This window comes from Phytophthora sojae (assembly GCF_000149755.1).
Source record: "Phytophthora sojae unplaced genomic scaffold PHYSOscaffold_11, whole genome shotgun sequence".
Lineage (NCBI taxonomy): Eukaryota > Oomycota > Peronosporomycetes > Peronosporales > Peronosporaceae > Phytophthora > Phytophthora sojae.
Genome location: NW_009258125.1, coordinates 313,296 through 338,228, shown reverse-complemented (window position 1 = coordinate 338,228; position 24,933 = coordinate 313,296). Strand labels below are relative to the sequence as shown.

The 24,933-nt window shown below is 55.8% G+C and overlaps 8 protein-coding genes across 8 annotated transcripts; 7 read left to right on the top strand and 1 right to left on the bottom strand.

Moving 5' to 3' along the window:
- Nucleotides 1–1,228: 1,228 nt before the first annotated feature.
- Nucleotides 1,229–3,442, top strand: PHYSODRAFT_339793 (hypothetical protein; the record flags this gene model as incomplete). The annotated part of the gene is made up of 3 exons (XM_009537775.1): nucleotides 1,229–1,440; nucleotides 1,510–1,827; nucleotides 2,998–3,442. 3 exons carry the CDS (start codon nucleotides 1,229–1,231, stop codon nucleotides 3,440–3,442), a joined length of 975 nt encoding a protein of 324 aa, XP_009536070.1.
- Nucleotides 3,443–5,384: 1,942 nt separating this feature from the next.
- Nucleotides 5,385–5,921, top strand: PHYSODRAFT_288766 (hypothetical protein; the record flags this gene model as incomplete). The annotated part of the gene is made up of 1 exon (XM_009537774.1): nucleotides 5,385–5,921. The coding sequence occupies one exon, from the start codon at nucleotides 5,385–5,387 to the stop codon at nucleotides 5,919–5,921; it is 537 nt and encodes a 178-aa protein (XP_009536069.1).
- Nucleotides 5,922–6,715: 794 nt separating this feature from the next.
- On the top strand, nucleotides 6,716–7,162 carry PHYSODRAFT_527265 (hypothetical protein; the record flags this gene model as incomplete). The annotated part of the gene is made up of 1 exon (XM_009537773.1): nucleotides 6,716–7,162. A coding segment is annotated over one exon (447 nt), but the record flags the coding sequence as incomplete, so codon positions are not given.
- Nucleotides 7,163–7,573: 411 nt separating this feature from the next.
- On the top strand, nucleotides 7,574–8,407 carry PHYSODRAFT_306053 (hypothetical protein; the record flags this gene model as incomplete). The annotated part of the gene is made up of 2 exons (XM_009537772.1): nucleotides 7,574–7,722; nucleotides 7,819–8,407. The coding sequence occupies 2 exons, from the start codon at nucleotides 7,574–7,576 to the stop codon at nucleotides 8,405–8,407; spliced, it is 738 nt and encodes a 245-aa protein (XP_009536067.1).
- A 1,785-nt stretch (nucleotides 8,408–10,192) lies between these two features.
- On the top strand, nucleotides 10,193–10,786 carry PHYSODRAFT_527385 (hypothetical protein; the record flags this gene model as incomplete). Its single annotated transcript, XM_009537771.1, has 1 exon — nucleotides 10,193–10,786. One exon carries the CDS (start codon nucleotides 10,193–10,195, stop codon nucleotides 10,784–10,786), a length of 594 nt encoding a protein of 197 aa, XP_009536066.1.
- A 196-nt stretch (nucleotides 10,787–10,982) lies between these two features.
- PHYSODRAFT_565047 (hypothetical protein) lies at nucleotides 10,983–14,808 on the top strand (the record flags this gene model as incomplete). Its single annotated transcript, XM_009537770.1, has 2 exons — nucleotides 10,983–13,957; nucleotides 14,028–14,808. The coding sequence occupies 2 exons, from the start codon at nucleotides 10,983–10,985 to the stop codon at nucleotides 14,806–14,808; spliced, it is 3,756 nt and encodes a 1,251-aa protein (XP_009536065.1).
- Nucleotides 14,809–15,118: 310 nt separating this feature from the next.
- Nucleotides 15,119–16,564, top strand: PHYSODRAFT_377957 (hypothetical protein; the record flags this gene model as incomplete). Its single annotated transcript, XM_009537769.1, has 1 exon — nucleotides 15,119–16,564. A coding segment is annotated over one exon (1,446 nt), but the record flags the coding sequence as incomplete, so codon positions are not given.
- A 1,800-nt stretch (nucleotides 16,565–18,364) lies between these two features.
- PHYSODRAFT_288758 (hypothetical protein) lies at nucleotides 18,365–24,720 on the bottom strand. The gene is made up of 2 exons (XM_009537768.1): nucleotides 23,794–24,720; nucleotides 18,365–18,844 (listed from the first exon to the last, which is right to left on the bottom strand). The coding sequence occupies exons 1-2, from the start codon at nucleotides 24,115–24,117 to the stop codon at nucleotides 18,410–18,412; spliced, it is 759 nt and encodes a 252-aa protein (XP_009536063.1). The 5' UTR covers nucleotides 24,118–24,720; the 3' UTR covers nucleotides 18,365–18,409.
- Between the last annotated feature and the right edge of the window lie 213 nt (nucleotides 24,721–24,933).

Sequence of the window (24,933 nt, the reverse complement as noted above, 5' to 3'; positions counted from 1 at the left end):
AACACCTCCGTTCTGGCAACGCCAGTGCGAAGGCCCTCCATGAACACCGTACCGGTGACTGCTTCCGGTAGTGGGTCCGCAGACATGTCAGCAATGAGAGTTCTCAACTCTTGGACATAGTCCACCAACTCCTTCTTGCTCTTCCTGGTCGCCAGGAAGCGTGAGCGCACGCGATACGCCTCGTTAGGCGGAGCAAACACTCGGGACAATTGCTGTTTCAGCTGGTCCCACGTCGGGAAGGCCACCTCGACCGACGTCCCGGACGTTAGTGCCCACTCTCTCGCTCGCCCACCGAGCTTCGAGATAGCTAGTGCCACGTGCTGCGACTCCGTCCGGAGTAGCGCTGAGCTCATAGCCATCTCAACCTCACGGGTCGAAAGCATCAAGCTTTCACCCTCCTTGCCTTCGAAGGTCTTCACGCTCAACATGAGCGGCTTGGGTCTTGTCCCCGCGTCGGATGACAAAGCGGGCGCTTGGGGCGCCGCGGCCGTCGCCATCCTCTGGAGGTGTTCTGGCAGAGCATTCTCGTAGCTTGAAAACTCCTCGAGACGCGCGTTCACCGCGTCGGGGCCTTGCTGCGCAAGTTGCGTCACGCCATTCCGGGCCCAGTAAGGACATAAGCTTTTTAAGCGCATCCTGCTGGTTCGGGGGCAAGTGAGCGAACTGCTCAATTCTACACAGAGGGTCAGTCTATACAGACTCAAGTGTCGGATTGACTACAAGTGCTACCAAGTGCAGCGGGGCTGCCGTAGCTTTGCGTCAGAGGAAGCTTAACAGACTCGCAGAGTCTCAGCTTAAGATAGCCCGTTCTAATACCAGAATGTACGAGTCCGTACACCTTACGGACTCCAAGAGTCAACCCTTAACTCTTAACTGTCATATGCATAATCAGTGGCTCTGAAGCCATGTACTGATTCTCCTACTGATTTAGGTTAGCCAGTGTGTACCCACTTCATATCCCTTCGGGTAACTCTCGTGTAACCCCGTTACAACAAGTGCCATCGCGGGGAAATTGGAGACTGCCCAGCTCGAGAAGTGGTTGAAGGAGGGGGAAACCGCGGCTGATGTCTTCAAACGGCTGGATCTGGACAGCCCAGGACTCTACCTTGTGTATAAATGCATTCTGCGGGCCTAGTTGGCCTACGTGAACAAGCTTGATGCAAAAAATGCCGACGAAGTAATACGATCGGTGCTGAAGCCATGCTACACTGACGCCAAGCTGGCAGGCATGGTGTCACAGCGAACGGAATTGTCTGAAGACATGAGAGCTATTTTCGAAAAGATCGTCTACAAAAATTGGCTGCGTAAGAAGAAATCTGCGGATGACGTCTTCATCTTTGTGCTGGAAGAGCCTCACGACCAGATTTTTAAGGTTCGCGCTCTGAATACTTGGGTTTCCTACGTGACCAAGCTGGACCATGACGACGCTTACAAGGCAATGTAGTCGGTGCTGGAGAAGCGATACAACCCAAAAGAGCTCGACCTTATGGTTTATAACGCGGCACGAAGCACCCGCACTAAGGAACTCGGCCAGCGGTTGCTTCAAGAGCAGTGGCTGAGCGAATCGCAGACAGCGGGGGCCGTTTTCAAACAGCTTAGGCTGGGCCAGGACCGATTCCGGCTGTTCAAGACACCGTGGGTAACATTGTGGGCCTCTTACGTGACGAAGCTGGATCCCAAAAACGCAGATGAAGTGGTGCTTTCGGTGTTGCAACCTCTCTACACGAAGAAAGAGCTTGCACAACTGCTGAAGGCAGCAAAAGGGGTCGACGAGACCAAGGAACTTGCTACAAGACTGGCGAAACAGTTGCTGTATAACAAAGGAAGGTAAGTTGAGAAGCTCGAGACTTTTTTCTAATTCGAATGGAGAGAATCCCGAGGCCAGGATACGTCTAAGCTTACTTCATGTTTGCATTTCCGCCAGCGCTATAGTCGGCTGCCCACCAGGGTTGGAGCCGAAGGCGTGTAGGACTCCATCGCCTCATGCCCTGTGTGAACTCATAGCCTAGCAAAACTTTTTATTGCTACACGCGATTAATATACAGCTCCAACAGTAGAAGCGTTGCGCCGCCGGCACCCAATGTAATTCCAAATGCTTGTGATCCTGGGCTATGACCTCGGTAAAGTCGACTACGGTCTTGGATAGCTCATTTCCAACAACTTCCATCAGTGGGGGAAAATGTTTTTCGTGTTGTGTCGCGGGCGCGAAGTGACGAGTGAAAACTACTGCGGAAATTGCAGACTGACTACACTATCTACCTCTGGCGCTCGGGAAAGAGGGTTCCCCCCCCCTCGTCCTTCCCTTCGTGCAGCGTCGAAGTGGTTTCGAAACCACCAAATGCAAGTTTATACTGGGATTGGAAGCAACGTTAGTGCTGCTATCGCAGACCAAATAGGATTATATCCGTGGTACGTCAAGTCAAACGATGACCCCTCTTGACATCTGACTGGTATATTTTCTTGAAACCGGTATGGCCCCAGTGATGCACTGGGCCCTCCAAAAGGTTTATAGGTGTGGGCAAGTCGAACCGGTAAAATATTTATTACACCCGAATGAATCCGGTGCCGCACTGGGGCCTCCAAGAGGTTTATATGCGTAGGCAGGTCCAACCGGTGTGCAACCGACGACACTGGTATGATTCAGTACGTATATTCGAGCAGTGCTCGAATTGAAGTAAAGAGAACGATTGAGGCGGACTGTAGCAGCACTAGAAATAAGCATTTTCATTTTCAAGTATAAAACTTCTACAAGCTGCAAACATATCTTAGCCAAGGTTCGCATTTGTTGTAAAGCGTTGCCAGTTGATATCTGGCATCTACAGTCTTAAGGACAATTTTCGGGCAGATGCTGCGGCTGCGAAGCAGGCGCATGAGATGACCGTAGCTCATAAGAAAAGACATCAATTCCAGAATTTGACGGGTCGCGAGCAAGAGTCTGCCAAGGGTCGCCTCCAAGGATCTCCGGGCCCTTGGCCTTCCTGGGAGAATCCTCCCTAGGGAGCCCAGGAAGGAGCATGACGGCTGCAGCGACGGCTTGCGCGTGTCCATGGCCGACGACGGGAGTCGGCACAGGAGCAGCTCGCGCGCGACGACGGCGATTGCGCTCCAAGAGGGCGGCGACTCTATGGGTCATTGCCACGGTGGTGGGAGGCCCAGCCTTCGACCACGCTTTCAAGCTCGCGGCAGGCGACCGCGGTTCAAGCACTCAAGCCACGCCTCCACGGAGGCATTTGGGCGGTGTCCTTCGGGATGCTGCCGTCATCCGATGTTGTTAGAGCCTGGGCTCACGCATCCTTCAGCACGCGCCGGACGAACGCGATTAACGCTCAAGTCAAGTCTCCATGGGACAGCGCCGACGGCCGCACAACAGGAGGTGCAGGACCCCCGTCCTGTATCTGCCGACCTCGTGGGTGGCGAGTACGAACCACCTGACCTCGCTTGAGGTCGCGCTTTGCACTAATTTTCAGACTCTCCCACCAGACGCTGGTCCAGAGAGCCCCCTCCCTAGTGACGCTTTGCACAGGTGACGCCCCCGGTCTTTAGTAGTAGTTAGCGATCGTATTAGCTAAGTGACAATAATGATCCTCAATTCAAAAACAAAAAAAGAAAGGCATCAATAAAACTAAAGAGGGGGTTTATACCAAAATCCTCCCATCCCAACCTTCGCGGAGCCTTAGTATGACAGCACAACGAGGTCAGTTGGGTGGTTGGTCTGATGGGCGAATTCTGAAATGAAAAACGAGAAAACTGGAACAGTGTAAATGCAAAGCATAGGTTTGCCATCAAATACCACTTGAAGATCGATTTTTGAGCACCGCCCCAGTAAGTATTTTTCTATCTGACCCGTAAATGCCAAGTTTTCGACCCAGTCTCTCGAATGTAGCTATTTGAGTTTTCACCTGCTGCCAGGTAACATTTACCTCAAATATCAACTTAGGCGAGGTATACGTTTTTTCTCACTCCAGTGTACTGTAGTTCCTCTTACCATTTGTTTGAACCCTCGTTTGTCGCTGGAACTTATCGATCGAAATGCACTAATCCATTAATCAGCCTAGTGATTCTAACCGCCGAAATAAAGTACGGTACCGTTCCAGTCATCTTGGAGCTTGCTGAAAAGTCAATGACCTGCCGAGGTTTAGGAGAAGCAACTGGATCAGCGTATTTGAACTACTGTAGTTTCAAAAGCACTTGCGCTCTCCGCCGTCGCTCGCGAAAAGTTACTACACACATTTAACTAGAAAGATGAAGTTATAACTATCATTATGACTTCACCATTCTAGTAGTAACGATATAATGATCGTTATAACTTCACATTTCTAGTTAAATGTGAGCAGTAACTTTTACGGTGTAGCTGTTACACCGTTCACCCTAATTAGTCGTGTGGCCTAAATAGTCGTGCACCTTTGGTAATCATTCCACCGGTTTTGAAAAATATTTTTAGTTTCACCTTAAATTGAGAAAAGAGACCGGTTTCGGGTAGATCTCGGCAATACGAATTGCGTGGTACATTTTGTTTTCAGTAAATACGAATTGTTTCCGAGAAAACTGAAATTCAAAACAGGGTGAGGCGCCCTTCAGGTCGTACACGGTAAATAGTCATGGCACGACTAATTAGGGTGAACGGTGTAGTCGACATATGCCAGAAAGTGACGAGCACCGTTGCGGAAGCCTAAGGAATGCTTTGCGAGCGAGATGCAGCAAGAAAGCGTGGACGTCGCAAGGTAAGTAGCGGCAGTAGCGTAGTACTCCACAAACATGTTCGTGATTTTCACAACACACTAACTCACTGCAAGTGCTGTTTGCAAAAGCGTTTGATTGTTAGTTACTCTATCACTAGCATGCCAAATTAATGACTCGTTGATGAATCTATATTCCATGTGTGCAGCCAGCGTAATCTAGTGCTAAGTAGTTTGAAGCGATCATATTTGGTGTAAAAAAGAAGAACTTCACGTACAAGTCAGCTTACGACAAGTGAAACGATCTTCAACTCTTTTTAGCTAAAGCCTTTGAGTTACTCCACAAACATGTTAGCCGGATATACTACACATTAACACAACGCTAGTGTTACCTATACAGTTTGCGTTTGGGCGAATACTAAAAGGCAGCGATACAGTAGAGCGTGTAAGACTCCTTTTTCCAGACATCTCACGAAATCGAAGCCTGAAACATTGTACTTCACAACCGAAAGTTTAGACTTTCTTCAATCACAGAACGACAATGTATTGTGCTGCCACGGCTCATGTAGTAGCTTTTCAGGTGTTACCGTATTCCTGTTGCCTATCCTAGATTTCAATCCTGCGATAGTTCAAGCCAGCAGCAACCGATCTGGTGCCTTATCACTGTGGAATCCGCCCCCAAGACGCTTGGTATTCTCGTCTCCTGGCATGACTTTCAAGACCAACTCGGCCACGCGTTTGTGTCGCGTGGTAATAGTGGCGATTTTCGCTCTGTCAGCGCGCACCGATGCTTTACTTGTGGCCGCAGAGTCGAAGGAACTGGGAGCCAGCTCTACCCGGTACTTGAGAGCTCACAAGCCATCATGGGACTATGTACCCGAAGCCAGAGCCTTTGATGTTAACATTCCCGTCATCTCGAAGCTTGTCGAAAAGGTGTCGAAGAAACCAAAGAACGAGGACGAAGTGCTTCAGCTGTTCATGAAGATGAAGCTTCCCTATCAACACACGAAGCTTCTTGAAAACCCGCAGTTCCAGAAGTGGGCCAGCGCAGTGACAAAAGGATACAAGAAGAATTTCCAGTCGGCACAAAGGGCAATGGCCCCCACCTTAGCAGCTCAGTACGGCGATGAAGCACTGGCTAAGATGATCGTTAGTGCTGAGACTATGGCCGCCAAACTGGAGGAAACACAACTGCAGAATTGGCTGGGCACGAAAAAACTCCAGATGCCTTGCTTCGGGCTCTGAAACTTGAGGAGCTCGGATCTATTTCTTTGTGGAGACCCGTGATCGACACTTGGGTCAAGTACGTGAAGATGCAGGATGAAAATCCGTACAAGCTGCTGCTTACAAAAATGATGGTGCGTGATAGCGATGATGTAGCCGCGGGTTTTGTTGGGGGAACCGGGTGGGTCGACAACCGTCCCGAAAGTGGAGGAGCTACTGCTCGAGAGCTGGATGCCTCAAAGCGCGGACGCCGTTTTCAAGCTTTTAAAGCTCGACACCGCAGGCAAGCACGTTTCCAACTACCCTCGGCTGGACTCTTGGATCTTGGAAGGGAGCCAAGCAGACGAACAGATGTATAAGGTACTTCGAGCGTCCTACGGTGACGATGAGCTGGCTATGATGTTAGCTGGATCGAAGAAGTACCTTGCGGACGATGTGGCTAAGAGGCTAGAAGAGATTCAGCACAAGGCCATGATGAGTGAGGGGAAGAGCGCAAAGGCAATGCTCGCAAGCCTGAAACTGAACACTCAAGACGACTTTACATGGACCAGTTACGTAACTAAACTGGATGCCCAGAACGCAGATAACTTGATCCTATTGGCGCTAAAAACGACCTACGACGATGACATCCTGGCCAAAATGTTTCTTGCTCCCCGGAGACGCAGAGCCTGCCGCGCCCCGCTCCGACTTCACAGCACACCCTGCTCTACTTTGATGGCGGGGCTCGTGGAAACCCCGGCCCTGCTGGCGCGGGGACGGTGATCCTACAACTTGGCGGCGCAATCCTCCAGCCCGCCGTCCTCTGGCTGGCCAGCGTTTCCTACGTTTCGAAGACCACGAACAACGTCGCTGAATATCGCGCTCTCCTTAACGGCCTGCGTTATTCGGTACAGCACTCAATGGTGGGATTGCATATTGTTGGCGACAGCAATCTCATCCTAACACAATTGCAGAAGCGACGGGTACCAAGGGCTCGTCACTTACAAGGACTTTACGGACAGTGCCGGGTGCTGGCGGACCGACTGATGGTGTCTTCATGGTCACATCACCTGCGGCACTTCAACAAAGCAGCGGACGGCCTAGCAAACATTGCTATGGACACCAAACAAAGCAAGCAGGCGACGGCGGAAGATATCTCCCGCTTACCGCCGCAGTGGACAACCGTACTCGAGTCCCTCCAAGCGGACGTTGAGCACTGGATGGACACCAACCCGGATCGGGAGGGCATTGGCCGGGCCTCCCCTCGCACTGGCGCACCGTAACACGTGTGCATCTGCTGCCACCCTTTGGGCGTAGGCAGCACACCCTCCAACGATCCTTAAGCGCGGGAGGGCCGGGCATTTACTAGGTCGTTAGCTAGCCTAAATGACTGTAATGTACCTCAACTTAAAACGAACAAAATGTTTCTTGCGGCGAAGGAGAGCGCGGCTACAAAGACGATTGCCGAAAAGTTGGAACAGGCTCACGTAGCGGATTGGCTTCGGAATGAACAGTCCGCGGATGATGTCTTTAAGCTCTTGAAGCTGGATGATGATGTGGATAGCTTGTTGGCCAACCCATTGCTGAGCAACTGAGTAGGTTACGCTGAGAAATTGGACGAAAACCCGTACTCGATCTTGCTTACCAAGCTGAAGACATCCGAGCTCACCAATACCGACAAGAAGCTCGTCGACATGTTGTTGACGGTGAAGACAAAGGCCGCTACAATTGCCATCGCGGGGAAATTGGAGGCAGCTCTGCTCGACAAATGGTTGAAGGAGGGGAGAACTGCGGCTGATGCTTTTAAGCTGTTGAACCTGGATGGTGGAGATACCTTTCTTTTGTATGCACGGGCTGTGCGGGCCTGGATTGCATGCTAGATGCGAAAAGTGCCGACGAGATTATCATGTCTGTGCTGAAGACATACTACACTGGGAAGGTCCGTGTCTGAAGACATGCCAGCAACATTCGAGAAGGCCGTCCTCAACAATTGGTTGAGCGAGAAGAAATCTGCTGATGACGTCTTCAACTTTGTACTGGAACGGTTTGACGAGCAAATTTTCGAGACCCCCGATTTGAATACCTGGGTTTCGTACGTGGCCAAGCTGGACAAGGAGAACCCTTACAAGACCATGTGGTTGACACTGCAGAAACATTACAACGAAGCAAAACTCAGATCGATGGTTTACAAGGTAGAAGGTAGCAGCCGCACGGAGGAACTTGCTCGGCGATTGATTGAACAGATGTGGCTGAGCGATGCGATAACAGCGGAGGACATGTTTATTCGACTAAAGCTGAGCCTATTCCCAGCACGGCTCTTCGAGGGACCGGAGATAACATGGTGGGCCTCTTACGTGACGAAGCTGGATCCCAAGAACGCGGACGAGGTCATGTTCTCGGTGCTGCAATCCTTCTACCCCTCGAAAAGAAAGCTTGCAACACTGCTCAAGAAAGCGAAACGGGTTGACGAAACGAAGGACATCGCGACGAGGCTGGAAAAGCAGTTGCTGCTTAGCAAGGCTAAGTAAGCCTGGAAGCAAAAAAAAATCTAATCTGAGTGGGAAAAACGCACGATACCGCCATGGCTGTCTGTGCATGATCAATTGACGCGATAGGGTTCATCGATTCTAAAACAATTTTGCCTCCTTACCCAATTGCACACTATCGTCTACTGTCATTAGTGTTCGCGCAGATAGCCAACACTAGCGTTTGCTAACTGTTAGCAAATCTGCCTAATGTGTCTGTGGACTTTGACGGGTTTCAATCATTCATCTTGAAACCCCTTGCAGTTATCGAATACTGACTGGAACGAGAAGTTCTTCTTACCAATAATTACCCCTTTAACACTAAATTACTCTGGCAACGCCGTGGTGCGTACGCGAAATCGAGTTAGACAACCGGCACCGGGAATTAAACGCTAGTAATAGAGCAGCAAGCATACAAACGCATTTACTGTACAAGCAGCACCTACAGTGAGTTAGTGTAGTGTCTTTGCTTGTTTTCTAACTGTGCCACTCGCTCTACCTACACTGTAGGGAACAACTGCGCCTCGTTGAATTGTATTGCGCGGGATCGGGGGCCAAACTCAATCATGACAAAAGCTGGATAATGAGTCTCAATGACAACTTGCCTGCCCCCACTCTAGAGCCATTACGGTCTCTCCTACGGCACGAAACAGTTAGATATCTCGGCATGCCATTTGGCAATAGGGATACTCCGTTGTTTTGGCGACTCAACTGGACCAGAAACTCCTACTTCAGCTTCGGCTGTGGCGGGGTCGGGCTCGGACGCTGGAAGGACGCCGTGTTGTAGTGCAAACAATGGTATTATCGCTTCTCTGGTATTTCACCACTACGATGGTTGTTCCTGTTCGATTTCTCACTCGCTGGCAGAGGGTTATCCAGAGCTACGTGCTGTATAACCGCCTCGGTGGCAACGGTGTCTATCTCGTGAAGGCAGATATCGCAAGTGGATCACGTGAAGATGGTGGATTGGGTATCCCACTTATTGCGTCGTTTATCAAGCGCCAGCACCTGAAGCTCCTACAAACTATTGTTCGTGCCATGACGGATCACCTGAATCATCCTGAGATGGTTTGGTATCCACCCATCGCTGAGCTCCTCCGCCTTCGTTTTGGCGTTTTCTCCAGACAATGGACATGTGATTTTCTAATGCAAAACCCTCCTCGCCCCCCTGGATGGCGACAAGGAATGCTACCGTCCTGGTGGAGACACGCCCTTCGGCTCTGGGCACGGGTACCTTGGGACCCTATCGCGAGCCTACCACGATCCCAGTTTCAAACCCGCCACTACGCGCTCTGCAGCCCCCTGTGGTGGAATGTGGAACCGAGTTTTCACGCATCCAGACCCAAAGCTCCTGTTGGGGCTGGCTCGATCACTTTTGGTCGCTTGTGCCGCACACTGGCAAGCCTGGGTTACCACGCTCTGAATGACTTTTTGGACAACCGCCGACATTGGCCTTCGGCCATGGTGTTCTTCAGCTCCATGTTTGATGCTGTTCGGCCGATCTACCCGCGGGTGCGCCACGGGGACATATTTCAACTGTACGACCAGCTTTCGGAGGTCCTCTGCCGGACAAATCCCTCGTCGTTGTCGGGTTTCGTGCCTGCAGCGACTACCGACCCAGTCCTCTATGGCGTTGTTCGGCAGCGATCGGTGCGGTTTTTCCCCAACCTACAAGATGGTGACTGGAAATGGCTCGTTGGCACCCCTGCAGTACCGAAACCTCACCCACTGACAGCATTGGGCTGTACCGAGGGTGAGGTCGCGGGGTGGATTAAAGCATGGAGGTGGATGCGTCGGGTTCTGCTTCCTGTAGTACACGATGTCACCATGAGACTCTACTTTGGAAATCTGACGCTGGGGGCGCGACTTTTCTTTCTGAGTGCGACGTCGCCCCTAGCGCAGCACTGTGTACGCGATGGTTGCCGCGCTTTCGAAACCGCCACTCATTGCTTCTTTGAGTGTGAGCCCGTCCAGATACTGTGGCAGACGCTGTGGGAGCCTTGGGCTCCTGCTTTTCGATGCTCACTGGGGTGGCGGTTGCTGATTTTCCCGTCCGACCGCGATGTCCACGAAGATTGGCGCCACCAACGCGACACTCTTCTCATTTTGTGGCACATCCACACGACTATTGTGTTCCACGCTCTGTGGCGTCTACGGAATGACATACATTTCAACGGTGTTCGCGTGGTCAGCCCCAGCATTCCTCGCTTGGGCTTCTCATTTCGGCAACATTACCAGCATCTCTATCGCCGATCGGCCGAGTTTCATCTCGTCAGCGACGATATAAAGACAGTTTTGCGCCGTCTGGGTTTCCCCGAACCCATCGACGACGATGATCTACGCCTGTATGGATCCCCCAGCGGCAGAATTAGGTTTCTTTAGCCAGCTCTACGACAAGTCTACATCCTGTTTATCAATTTCATTCTTCTTCTACCTGCACTGTACGCCCTTCTCTATCTCCATGATGTGGCATCCTCGTACTTATCCGCGAACACCGATCCACTTTCGTCGTTCATTCCCAAATTTGCCAAATACACTTGAAGTGTGTGTCGGAATCCCCCCCCCCCCATCTAAGAGTATGAAGTCCTTTCCGACGGCGTCGCTGCTGCCCAAGGAGGAGACGCTGGCCGACCGCTTCCTGCAGCAGTTCCCGACCTACGACGGCCGCGACGCCGTCGTCGCCATCTTCGACACGGGCGTCGACCCCGGCGCCATCGGCCTCCAGACGACGCCCGACGGCCGCCCCAAGATCGTGGACATCGTGGACGCCACCGGCGCTGGGGACGTGGACACGTCCACAGTCCTCGAGGCCGCAGACGGCAAGCTGACGCTGCCCAACGGCCGCGTGCTGACGCTCAACCCTCAGTGGAGCCCCAGCCAGGACGGCAAGTACCACGTGGGCACCGTCGTGGGCTTCCACCTGTTCCCTGGGCCCCTAATGGCCCGACTCAAGACCGAGCGCAGAGAGAAGTTCGACGTCCAGCAGCGCGCGGCCGTCAACGAAGTGCAGGAGGCGCTGGCCCAGTGGAGCAAGGAGAACAGCCCCACGACCAATGGCACGGCCCAATTGAGGGCCAAGAAGGACCTCCAGGCTCGACTCACGCAGCTGCAGGAGCTCAGCAAGAGCTACGAGGACCCGGGCCCCGTCTACGACGCTGTGGTGTTCTACGACGGCAGCAAGTGGCGCGCAGCTCTGGACACGAAGGAGACGGGGGACTTTTCTGATGTTCCGGCGCTCACCAACTTCAAGGACGAGCGGCAGTACGCCACGTTCCCGGACGAGTCGCAGCTCAACTACGTGCTGAATATCTACGATGAGGGCAACACGCTGAGTGTGGTGAACGACGTGGGCGCGCACGGCACTCACGTGGCTGGAATCGTGGCTGCGCACTACCCGGAGCAGCCCGAGTGCGACGGCATCGCCCCTGGAGCGCAGATTGTGGCAGTGAAGATCGGAGACGGGAGATTGGGTAGCATGGAGACGTCGTCGGCCTTGAGTCGCGCCATTCTGGCCGTCATGGATGCCAAGGTTGATGTGGTGAACATGAGCTACGGCGAGTACGCGTCGCAGCACGACTACGGACGCATCGTGGAGCTCAGCAATGAACTGGTGAACGAGCACAACGTGACCTTTGTGGTTAGTGCGGGCAATAACGGACCGGCGTTGGGGACGGTGGGCGCCCCTGGAGGCACAACGTCGAGCATGCTCGCGGTCGGAGCGTACGTGTCGCCCAAGATGATGGACGCCGAGTACATTATGCGCGACAACGACCTGTCGGGTATCGCCTACACGTGGTCCTCGCGTGGCCCAACGTTTGATGGAGACTTGGGCGTGAACATCTGCGCACCTGGCGCAGCCATCGCCCCAGTGCCCAACTGGACGCTGAACAAGAAGCAGCTCATGAACGGCACGTCCATGTCCTCGCCGAACTGCGCCGGAAACATCGCGCTGCTGGTCAGCGGCTTGAAGGCGCAGGGGGTGGAGTACACGCCGTACTCGATCCGTCGCGCTCTCGAGAACACTGCGGTCAAGGTCCCCAACGTGGAAGTGTACGCGCAGGGCAAGGGTCTGATCCAAGTGCTGCCGGCGTTCGAGTACCTCGCGGGCAGCAACACGTTCGACGGTACCAAAAAGTTCCCTCTGCACTACGAGATCAAGACGTCCTCAGGTGATGGAAACGCGCGCGGAGTTTTCCTGCGTGACGGCGCCGACTTTGCCCACGACAGCACGGAGGTGAACGTCGCGGTGACGCCCATTTTCCACAAGAAGGCGGTTCAGGAGGACAAGGTTCACTTTGAACAGCACGTCCGTCTTGTTCCCTCTGCGCGTTGGATTGACGTGGGCCGGAGCTTAGCGCTGATGCATGGCGGTCGCGCTTTCAAGGTGCTGGTGGAGACTAAACACTTGAGCGCTGGTGAGCACTACGGTGAAATCGTTGCTTATGACACGAAGAACGAAGCGCGAGGTGCTTTGTTTACGATCCCGGTGGTGGTTATCAAGCCCGAGGAGGCCTCGTCGGTGGTCGTGTACCAGAAGAAGTTCCAGCCTGGCGACATTTCTCGGCGCTTCATCACGCCTCCGGCCGGAGCTACATGGGCGGACATTATCTTTACCCGCGCCAGCTCGAACGGTAAACGTGAGGTGGAGTCGAACTCGTCGGGCAAGCTGTACATGTTCGACGCGCTGCAGTTCCAGCCGTTTGTGCGCCAGAGCCTGTCGTCATTCCACAAGGCCTTCTACCTCAAGCCTGGACAGGAGCTCGCCTTTAGCATGGATACGCTGGGGGGCCTGACGACCGAGTTCTGTTTGGGGCAGTTCTGGAGCGCGCTGGGGGACTCGATCGTTCAAATTGAGGTCCGCTTCCACGGTATTAAGCCCGACCAGGAGAAGATTGTGGTCACGGGCGGCGTGGAATCGCATAAGGTGCTCGTCTCGAGCTCCGTGGAGACGGAGACTCTGGCCCCGAAGGTGAGCTTTACCAAGTACGTTCAGCGCATCCGTCCGAAGACGGCGGAAATCACCCCGTTGAGCTCTAGCCGCGACCAGTTCCCCGACAAGCGTCAAGTGTACCAGCTCATCTTGACGTACCCGTTTACGAAGAAGGAGGCGGGCAAAGTGGTGCCGCACTTGCCGCTGTTGAATGGGCGGCTGTACGAGTCACCGTTTGAGGCGCAGTTGATGATGATCTTCGACGACAAGAAGCAGTATCTGGGCTGCTCGGACGCCTACGGCGACGAGACGATGCTGAAGAAGGGCTCCTACGTCGTTCGAGCTCAAGTTCGACACGAGGATGTGAGCAAGCTGGAGAAGCTGAAGCAGATGGTGCTGCTCCTGAACCACGAGATCAAGGAGATCCCTGCGTCTGTGTTCGGTCACCAAGATGATGTTGCGCTGGGTGGCAAGCCCCTAGACAAGAGGAGTTTGCCGACCGGGAAGTACGTTCCCCTCTTCGTCGGGGAGCCCGCTCATGACAAGCTTCCGGCCGGGAATGCCGTCGGAGATGTTCTGACGGGCAAGATCTACTTCGGACAGAAGGACGGCGCTATCAAGGGGTAAGTCATCTGCGCTGGGGGGATACTGCGCAGTCCTAACACTTGTGCTGCTGTTGTTGTCTGTTGGCAGGAATGGTAGACGTCCTGGTGGTTTCGACATCACCTACGTCATTCCTCCGGAGCTCACCCCTGTGAAGGATCCGGAACCCGAAGAGTCGAAGGACGAGCGCGACGAGGAGGAGGTCGCGAAGGAAGCTGTGCGCGATCTGCTACTGGAGCGGACGACGAAGCTGGTCGGCAAGCCTACGTTCCTGCCGGCGTGGCAGCGCCTCGTGGGCCAGTTCCCGAACCACCTGCCAGCGATGCAGGCAAAGCTGCACCACTTCGACGCCGAGGCGAGCCGACCATCGCAGCTGGAGGAGGTGATCAAGGCGGCCGACGCCGTGCTGGCTCTCATTAAGCAGAACGAGCTGGCTCTGTTCTTCGGTACGCGGAGCGTCCCTGGCGACCAGCTTGCAGCCGAGAAGAAGCTACGCAAGGAGAAGGAGAAAGAGAAGGCGATCCTGGCCGACGCCCTTGCACGCAAGGCTCGCGCACTGGGCGACTCCGCTCAATGGGACGACTTCCTCATTGCGTACACCAACCTCCAGAAGTGGGATGACGTCGAGACGAACGCGTACCTGCACGTGGCGCTGCTGCACGACCGCCACTTGAGCGCGTTCGGCTTGGCACTGCAGCGTCTGCGCAAGGTGCAGGACCTGGAGCAGGCGGACAAGACCAAGATCATCTCGGACGAGAAGCTCGCGACAGAGATCGCCAACACGCTTGACGCTCTAGAGTGGAAGCACTGGGCCACGCACGAGACGCAATGGGAGCGTCGTCGCGCACCGACGTCGTACAGGATCTTCTAGAGCAGCAACCTGTCAATAGTCGTGCGAAGATAGCGACATGAAGCATGAAGATGCAGAACACAACTTGCAATTCATACTAATGGGCATGGATGGTAATCAATCGCGAAAATACTAAGCCAAATCAGTACGAATCAACAGCAAGGTCTATTTACCACTTCGCAATCCGCCTCCAAACACATCGTCATCGAGGTAGCTGGCTGGTAGTACACGATGACCGTCAAGTTAGTCGCCATATTGGTTGTGATTTTCATCCTGTCATGATGCGGTCGTAGACTCAACGACGGGCGTCAGCTCGAATCGCTCCTTGAGAGTTCACAGGCACCCAAGAATCAACGAAGAGAGGGTCCTTGGTGTCGGCTCCCTCGTTTCAAAGATTACTGAGAAACTATCAGCAAAACCGAAGAAAGAGGAAGAAGTGCTTCAGCTCTTCATCAAGATGAAACTGGTCAATCAAAAGACCAATATCTTGGAAAACCCGCAGTTCCAGAAGTGGACCAGCGCCGTCACCAATGGCTACAAGGACTCACAAGCGGCTGACATGGCTGGGGCAGCGACTTTGGCGAAACAGTATGGGGACGAAGCTCTCGCGAAGATGCTCGTCGAGGCCAAGCAAGTGCCAAGTACGGGAACGGTAGCAGCCAAACTGGAGGAGGCTCAGGCGAACAACTGGCTGAGCAGGGGACAAACGGCAGACTACGTGTTCCGTGTGCTGAAGGTGGACAAGGAGAAGTACGGAATTATGCGGAGCCCACACCTGAGCACGTGGGTGTCCTACGTGGAGAAGACGAAGGGAAATCCGTACCAACTGCTGCTGGAGAAGATGAAGGCGCAACGGCTTAGCGACGCTGCAATCGCGAACATGCTTGTTGGAGCGAAGCAAGACCCTGCTACGTCGTCTATTGCGAAGAAAGGGGAGAGCGCGTTGTTCGAGAGCTGGAAGTCTCAAAGCGCGGACGATATTTTCAAGCTCCTCAAGCTGGACGACGATCAAGGCGGAAATCTCTTTACCGGTTTTCTCCCCTGTCTGAGCACCTGGGTCTCCTACGTGACGAAGTTGGAAGGAAAACAAGCAGACAAGCGAATGTACTCAATACTTCGAGCAACCTACGGCGACGACGAGATAGCCAGGATCCTTGTCGTGTCGAAGAAGCGCTTCATGGGTGACGTGGCTGCGAGACTGGAGGAGGTGCAGCAGAAGGTTTGGCTGAGCGAAGGGAAAACTGCGAAGGGAGTTTTTGTGACGCTGAAACTCAACACCCAAGGAGACAAACTTTTTAAGAGCCCGGCGCTCAGCACATGGGTCAACTACGTGACGAAGCTGAGTCCAAAGAAGGCGGACGAGGTAATACTGTCGACATTGAAGACGAGTTATGCAGACGATGCTCAGGCCAAGATATTTGTTGCAGCAAAGGGGAGCTCGGGTACGAAGGTCATGGCTGGTCAATTGGAGCGGGCTCAGATAAAGGATTGGCTCCGTAATGACCAGTCGGCAGACGACGTTTTCAAGCTCTTGAAGTTGGACGATGATGTGGATAACGTGTTAGACAACCCACTGCTGAGCCATTGGTTGAGTTTCGTGGAGAAGCTGGACGAAAACCCGTACTCGATCTTGCTTACCAAACTGAAGACATCAAAACTCACAGATACCGATGACAAGCTCGTCGGGATGCTGATTAAGGAGAAGACGAAGGCCACTACAAGTGCCATCGCTGGAAAACTGGAGGCAGCACAGCTCGACAAGTGGGTGAAGGAGGGGGAAACTGCGGGTGCTATGTTCAAGCTGCTGAAGCTGGACGACGAAGGAGACTTCCTTTTGTTCAGACAGAGTACGCGGGCCTGGGTGGCCTATGTGAACAAGCTCGATCCGAAAAATGCCGACGATATAATTTTATCGGTGCTGAAGCCATACCACACCGAGACCCAGCTGGCGAGAGTGGTGTCAACTGGAAGAATGGTGTCTGAAGACACGCCAGCAAAATTCGAGAAGATAATTCTCGACAAGTGGCTGCGTGAGAAGAAATCCGCGGATGAAGTCTTCAACTTTGTGCTGAACGAGCCCCACGACCAGATGTTTAAGTCTCGCGATTTCAACACTTGGGTTTCGTACGTGACCAAGCTGGACAAGGAGGACCCTTACAAGACCATGTGGTTGGTACTGCAGAAACATTTCGATGAAAGAGAACTCAGCTCCATGGTTTATAAGGCAGAAGCTAGCAGTCGCACGAAGGAACTCGGACGGCGATTGCTTGAGCAGATGTGGCTCAGCGAACCGATGGCAGCGAGGGAAGCTTTCAATCGACTAAGGCTGAACCGGCTACATTCGTTGCTGTTTGAGTCACCGGAGCTAACTTGGTGGGCAGCTTACGTGACGAAGCTGGACCCCAAGACTGCGGACGAGGTCATGTTCTCGGTGCTGCAACCCCTCTACTCGAAGAAAGAGCTCGCAAAACTGCTCAAGGTAGCGAAAGAGGTCGACGAAACGAAGGACCTCGCGACAAGGCTGGAGAGGCAGTGGCTGCTTAGCAAAGCAAAGTAAGTTGAAAATAAAGCCGATAGTGTGTTTTGCATGCTAATTCAAGAGAAGGAACTGTCGTTATCTCCACTCCGAGTGCCCTTCTTCTTGCACCGCGTCGGAGGGAGATCGTTAACACAAGCTGCTCACCTAAGCACCTAGGGAGCGTCTCGGTAAGCAGGGTCTCTTCCAGTGCGAGGCCGTTCAGTGTCGACCAGACGTTACTGGCCTGCACGCATGGCTAGGATAGGGATGGCTAGGAGGAAACGTTATAAGCACTAGTGGTCGGGTAGCCCCACTAGCTGTTTCCAGCTCGTAAAGCCCGGTTATATACAGCAGGCAGCAAGAGCCCTTCGCACACTGGCACATGCGAGCTCCGCGCCACTCAGCCGAGGTGCTCCAACACCACAGCCCCCGTGGTCTCTCTCCACAGTCCTGCCGCCCTACTCGAACACTGCCCTCATCTGTGCACTGGCCTACCACTGCCATACCTTTGCTATTGCCGTCGCTTTGGCCGACGCTCTTCGTCGCTGCTCCAAAGACCGGAAACCCGTGCGTTCGGCGCAACTCGTGTATATTAGTCTTGACTCTCCACAATCCTGTGAAAAACCGCAACTGAGGGTCGAATCGGCCGACCACCGCTCGGTATCCTCCTACTCAATTCTATCCCCGCTGTATCTACTCCTACGCACGGGTGCCTGCCTACCTACTGGACCTCTCCCTCTTCGACTCCTTCTCCATGCTCGTGGCCTCACAGCCTCACGTTCCTGTCCTTGATCTCGCCTCTCCTCGCTCGTATACTTCTTCGCCCTTGTCCCGGCGTGTCGCCCACGCACTGCGATCTTCTGTCGTCGCCATCGCCAACTTCAACCTCCCACTGCTTGCTAAACGACCGCCTTCAGCCGGTAGCACTAGTCCACTGGCTTGCCCTCTTCACCACACGCCTCCTGCCGTACACGCCTCCTGCCGTACACCACGACCCCATCTGGTCGATGTCCACCACACTACTCGTCTGTCAAGTCGATCACCAGCGCGCGATCGTCTGGCGCTGCCTGTTCGTGGCCCTTCGTCACGTGACAGGCCATCCTACTACACGCCATCACCGGTTCCAAGGTCGTCCTCGACCTTGGCAGCATCTTCGAGCTGCTCGAACGCTGCTTCCGTGAGCCATCGCCGTCCCTCTGGTCGTTCTGGCCCAGTGCTGTACTCCACTTGGTGCTCACGCACGTAGCGGCCTGCGCGGTTGCTCACTCGCCGGCGTGCTCGTTCAACAATGTAGCCAGCGGTCTCCACTTGCAGGAGCTCCGGCATTGGCGGCTGCCATCGTGCTCGTCCTCGTCCGCGCAGCATATCCACCACCGCACCTTGTTCGTCGCGACCCTCTGCGTCTTCGTCACCGTCGACAGCTTCTCCGACGCGCACGTGCTCGTCTTGCCCTTCGCCACTTCGTCGCGCAGCGCCTCTCTTGTCACCATCGGCTTCTTCACCAGCATGAACCCCAGTAGCTCTGTCTGCACCAGCCGCCTTCGCTTCTGTGGCTTCTGACTCGTTACGCGCAGCCCGCCGTCGTGCTGCTCGAGCTTCACGAGCGTCGGCTTCTCGTCGTCGTCACCGCTTCGTCTCTTCACTGGCCTTGGCTTCGACATCTGCTTCCACCTTGCGCTTCCGTCCTCGATTCCCTACTGGCAGCTTTGGCTGCGCCACCAAGCTCGTCCTCACATCTTCAGCGTCCTGTGCGGCCGCTGTTGCTATTCCCGGCGTCGTCCTCGCCGTTTCGCGACTACGGGGTGCACGGACCGCTGGAGCACGCGCTTCTCCACTGGTCACAGCACCCACTGCATCGTTCCGCGTCTTGTCCGGCCAGATTTGCACTGGTCGGCACGGGCTCTCCTGCTCCGCCCGTCGTGGATTCTCCGCCACCAGTCGTCTCCTTCGTACTTCGCCGTGCGAAACTCCTCTCCTCCGCTTGCGACGTCATTTGGCCTTCTTCTCGGCCTTCAGTCACTACTCTTCCGTCGACTGTAGCGCCCGCGTGCGCTGTAGCGACAGCACTTCTGCCATCGTGTTGTCCCTCGTCCTGTCCGTCACCGGGCTGCACTGCGACTGGCTCCTCGTCGTCGTCGCCGTCGCTCCTCCGCAGCTCTGCGTCGTCGTCCTCCAGCTCCAGCTCTGTGATAATCTTCTCCGCGATCACACCCAAGGAGTCGCTCGGACAGCGGCTCGGCACCAAGAAGCTGCAGTGGACGATCGAATGCTCGTCCGTGTCGTCGCGCACGACCTCCCAGTTGTCGAACCCTGCCGACTGCACGATCCTCGCCGGGCCCACCCACTGATGGGCCAACTTCGTGATGCCCTTGCCTCGTGGAGGCTTGAGCACCCACACCAAGTCTCCAACCTCGAACGTCGTATCCTGTCGTACACGTCGATTGCAGTACCTCTCGCGACGCAGTTGGTCCTTCGCCAACGCTGCGTGCGCTGCTTCCGTGGCCCTTGCCATGTTGTCGACCAGCTTGCGGTAGTACTCCGCAAACGGCCCGGTCTGTGTGACGCCGCTGCTGCGAAGCAGCTCGCTCGGCGCGCGCAGCTTGAGTGTATCGCCCCGTTGTACGCGTACGCTGCACAGTGCAGCCACTGATCCCAATCATCCTGAGCCTCTGCCACATACATCGCCACCATGTCCTTCCAGGACCGATGGAAGCGTTCCACCAGCCCCAGCAAGGCCGGTCTGTAGGGTACAGGCGTGATCTGCTTAGCCTGTAGAGCCTTCACCAGCGCGTCCAACACCTTGCCGTTCAACTCCGGCGCACCGTCCATGACGACCTCACGCATGGGGCCGTACACAAACACCAACTTGTTCGCAATGAACTTCGCGATGTCCGGCGCCGTGTGCGTGGGCACAGCCGCCACCACCGCGTACCTCGTAGCGTAGTCTATCGCCGCCACTACATACCGATTGCCCTCCTGTGTGACGGGCAACGGCCCCGCCACGTCGAGCGCCCAGCGATCACCTGCATTCCCCACGCCCTGACTTCTCAGCGGGGGAATCACCTCCTTCGGTTTCGTCTTCCTCGACCCGCAGTCTCTGCACGACTGCACCGATCTCCTTACGTAGGCCCGCATATCTGACCACCAGTAGTTCCTTGCCACACGCTCGTACGTCTGAGGCGTGCGCAAATGGCACGAGTAGATCGAGTCATGACCTTCTCTCAACTCTGCCGTCCACAGCGCCGTAGGTAGCAACACTCTCTTACTGCCATCGCTTTGGACAATGTGGACGACTTCGTCCTCGACCACAATAGCCCTGTCACGGTACTTGCCCTTCCGCCTGAGGTTCTTCACCGTGCGATCCTTCGCCTGCTCGTCACGAATGACACGATCAGTCAGCTGCTCGTTGCTCCGATGCTCCTACCACTGCTCCTACCGGCGCCCTCGACAACGCGTCAGCCACGACGTTGCTCGAGCCCGGCCTGTAGATAATCTCAAAGTCGTATTCTTGAAGTTGTAGAGCCCAGCGGTGCAGCCGCCCGGTCCACTCCATCGACGTCATCAACCACTTGAGCGCCGCGTGATCCGTCACGAGCTCAAACTTGCGTCCGTACAGGTAAGGTCTAAACAATTTGACTGCCCAAACCACCGCTGCACATTCTAATTCTGTGATCGTGTACGCTGCCACCGTCTCCGAATTAATCTTAGAAGCGTAGGTGATCGGTTGCTCGCCCTGCCCCTGGTCTTGGGTCAGTGCGGCCCCGAGGCCTACCTTCGACGCGTCCGTGACCAACCGGAAGGGCTTCGAAAAGTCCGGGTAGGCCGACAGAGGCCTCTGCGTCAACTCCATCTTCAGCCGCTCAAATGCTTCATGCTGTGGCTCTGCCCATCACCACACAACCCCCTTCCGTAGCAATAGTGTCATAGGCGCTGCCTTACTCGCGAAATCCGGCACGAAGCGCCGATAGTAGCCCGCCATGTGTACAAATCTCTTCACAGCAGCAGCATCTGTCGGTGTTGGAAACCGTACGACGCTGTCCACTAAACTCGCCATCGGCCTCACTCCGGCACCGTCAAGTTCATGTCCTAGGTAGTTCAGACGTGTCGACGCAAAGGCACACTTGTTTGCCTTCAGCGACAGACCCGCGCTCGACAACCTTTCCAGCACGGACGCCAAGTGCAAGACGTGCTGTGCCACATCTCCTTTAGAGAAGACAATAACATCATCTAAATAGACCAAACAGCTTTGCCATGTTAGTCCCCGTAACACTGCGTCCATCATCCTCTGAAATGTCCCCGGCGCATTCACCAACCCGAAGGGCATCCGCACAAATCTGAAGAGTCCTTTCCTCGTGATGAAGCCAGTCTTGTCTCGGTCCTCCTCTGCTACCGGCACGTGCCAGTACCCGGCATGCAGATCCAGGCTGGTGAAACGTCTGGCACCGTGCAAGTTGTCCAGAGTATCATCGATGACATAAGGGGTAGACGTCGCGCTTCGTAATTGCATTGAGGAGCCTGTAGTCGATACAAAATCTCACTGTGCCGTCCTTCTTTCTAACCAGCACGACTGGAAAGCCCCACGCGCCATTCCCTTCCTCGATGACCCCGTCCGTCAACATCTTCTCCACATGTTCATCAACAATCGTCTGCTCTGAGTGTGAGTGCCGCCGTGGCCTCACTTTAATTGGCGCCTCGCTCCCTGTGTGGATCTCATGGGTCACGCCCAACATCGTCATCGGTGGGCATCCCCCTCTCGGCTCTAACAGTTCAGGGTAGTTCCGTAAGAGTTGTAATAGAAGTTCCCTGTCGTGCTCGTCCATGTCTCCAATGTCCAACTCGTCCTCGTTGCTTAACGGTGTCTTGATCTGGCACAGGTCGTCGAGCCACTGCTTGATTCGGTCATGCCCGTACTAGCCTGTCATCTCAAGTATCTCCACGTCGTCTGCCGTCGGCACCCACGTACCCAACGCCTCGCGACTCGGCAGCTTCACGGATCTGCCCTCGATGTTAAACACTGGCACGACCACCTTGTCTCCGCGCACTGTCGACAATGTAGGAGCTAGGAACAGGTGTGGCTCTACGCGTTGGGCGGGTACGAATATCCCCACTGTGCCCTCGGGCGCTGCCACTCCCAACTCCACATTACGACACGTCCACGTCCTCACTCTCGCTGCCTTCGCCAGCCGTACTCTCGCCGCTCTCCCTGGCCGTCCGTCGCCGCCCGAGCACTGAAACGGCACGATCTTCTTCGTGTCGCCCTCGTACCACTTCATCTCGCACGAGACGAAGTCGATCTTGACGCCCTTCTCCAGCATCCAGTTCTCACCCAACAGGAACTCCTCCGTCGCGCCCTCGACGATTAGCGCATCGACCGTCATGGCCTGCTCGTACTGCGTGCAAAACGTGAATCTCCACACGCCCAGGGCGCGTGACACTGCGCCCGTAAAGCCCTCAACATAGTCCATCGGAGGTAGCCCGTGCTGCTTCTCGCCGTACTGCCGCCATGCTTCGCCGGCCACACTGTACTGTGCGCCGTTGTCGAGCTTGATTCTCCGTCGCTCGCCGTGAACCTTCACCACCGCCGTTGGTAACGAGTCTACCGTCGGTGCCTGCACTGCACGCAGCTTCCCTACGCGCATCGGTCGCGTCTTGTCGTCCTCCTGCTCCACGCGGGAGCACGCGTACACACTGCCGCTGTGGTACACGTACTGCCGTGTATCATCTTCTTGTCGCCTCGGTCGTCGTCGCAGCACCTTTGTCGCGCTGGGCAACGCGAACCCAATTGTCTCCGCCTCCTGTCGACTCAGCATTCGCTCGGTGTCGGCCCCCAGTCGCCGGTACACCTCCTCGACTGCCTTGTACGCGAGCGTTGGCTGCGTCAGCTTCGCCAGCGCTGCCCGCAACTCACGCCGCTCTTTCGCCCTTGCCTTGCGCACATGCTTCTCGTAACGTCGTCTCGTCCTGGACCGCTGCAGCATTGTGCTGTTCTCGGCCGTTCAGTCCTTCTCGCCAATGGCGTCGAGCCCCGCGGCCGCCACCACCAGCCGCTTCGCCACTTCCTCGCGCATCGCGTCCTCGCCGACCGCATTGCCAGCAGCCAGATCCTCTCGTCGACTCGACTCCGCAAGGTCAGCGTAGCCATCTTTCAGCACCTTCTCTCGGGCTCGGAGTTCCTGCAGCGCCTGAGCTGCACGGGCACTCCAGCTCAACGCTTCTCGAAACTCGTCGCTCGGCTGGGGCATGACCACATCCGACCCTGCAGCCACACCGTCTGCCAGCCGTACTTGTCCTTCCCTGGGACCTTGCGCGGGCGTCGACACCGCTGCCGCCGTAGCGCCGCTCTTCGCCAGCTCAGCCGCCATCCGTTCACGCTCAGCACGCCGCTCTCGACGCGCCTAGGTGTGATCGAGCCGCTTTCGTCGCTTGTGGAGCTGCCGCTCCATCTCCTGCTTCGTCGCCTCGTCATGCGCTTGCTGCCGGGCCTTCACCAGCAATACTAGCCCTTGTTCCTTGTCACGCACGCGCAGCTCCGCCTTCAGCGTGTCGTCCGTCGCGCTGTTGGTGCCTCCCCTGCTCGTGCCTCCCGCACTCATCTCGTCCGCGGGGTCCTTCAAGCCCTTCGTACTCATAGCCACCCGCGTTGACCGATCTACTGACTGCTCGAACGCCGCCAGCGCTGCTGCCAGCTGCGCGTCCACCTTCTTCCGTAGTTCTTCCTCGTCCGGCCTGCCGTCGATCCAACCGCCGTCCGTCGTCCTCAACTTGCCGTAGTCGATCACCACGCGCTTCCCTTCCGCGCGCTGGACCACCATCGCGTTCACAGCCCCACCACCGTGGTCCGCCACCGCGGCGCAGCTGTCTGTCGCCTCCGTGGTGCTCTTCGCGTCCTTCGCCGACGGCTTTTCGTCGACGCCCTCCGCGTTGTCCGCGAACTGCACGCGCTTTTTCGTCGACGCTCCGGTGTTGCTGTCCTTGGCGTTAGGCTGGGAGGCCACCGCCACTTGCCGTTCGGCGTCATCCCCGGTCTTAAGCCGCTCATTCCGTTCTTCGCTGAGTCCAGCGCTTCTCGCGCCATCCCCAGTTCCGCTCGTACCGTCGGTCTCTCCGCCGCCCTCCCGCGCGCCATTCTCCGCCGCGCCATCCCCAGACTCGAAGCGCCCTCGTTCCTCGCTGTCCTCGGGGTCGTCCGCGTCCTCGACCACGGCCTTCGTCTCGACCGCCATCTCGCCGCCGTCCTTGCCGTTCCACCAACGGCTTCCTCGCCGTCTTACCCGGTCCTGTGCCTGCGAGCAGTAAGGCCGGGGCCCTTACGCTCGCGGGCCTTTTCCCGACTCCTCCGTAGTGTTCTCCATCGCGTCAGCGGCCGTGTTCACGCCGCTGGCGTTGAGATCCGCTGCCTTCACCTCGCAGTGCCGCGCAAAGTGCCCAGTACGTCCGCAGTAGTAGCACTCCGTGCCCGGCCGAGGCGTGAACTCGCGCCGTGGCTGCGCTTGCCGTTGCAGATAGCGCTGTTGGTTCATCATCCTGCCCTCACGCGCCGCAAGCGCAGGGTTGGACTGCCCGCCACTCGCTCCATCGCCGCCGTACTTGCCCTCCACCTTGAGCGTCTTGGCTGCTCGCTTTGTGTT

Excerpts from the sequence above, each read along its gene's own strand:
- PHYSODRAFT_288758 (XM_009537768.1), bottom strand. The coding sequence starts at position 24,117 with ATGGTGGTCCAGCGCGCGGAAGGGAAGCGCGTGGTGATCGACTACGGC. Across the intron at positions 18,845-23,793 it reads AACAAGGGCTAGTATTGCTG|GCGGCTGGTGCAGACAGAGC; the intron begins GTGAAGGCCCGG and ends ACAGAAGCGAAG.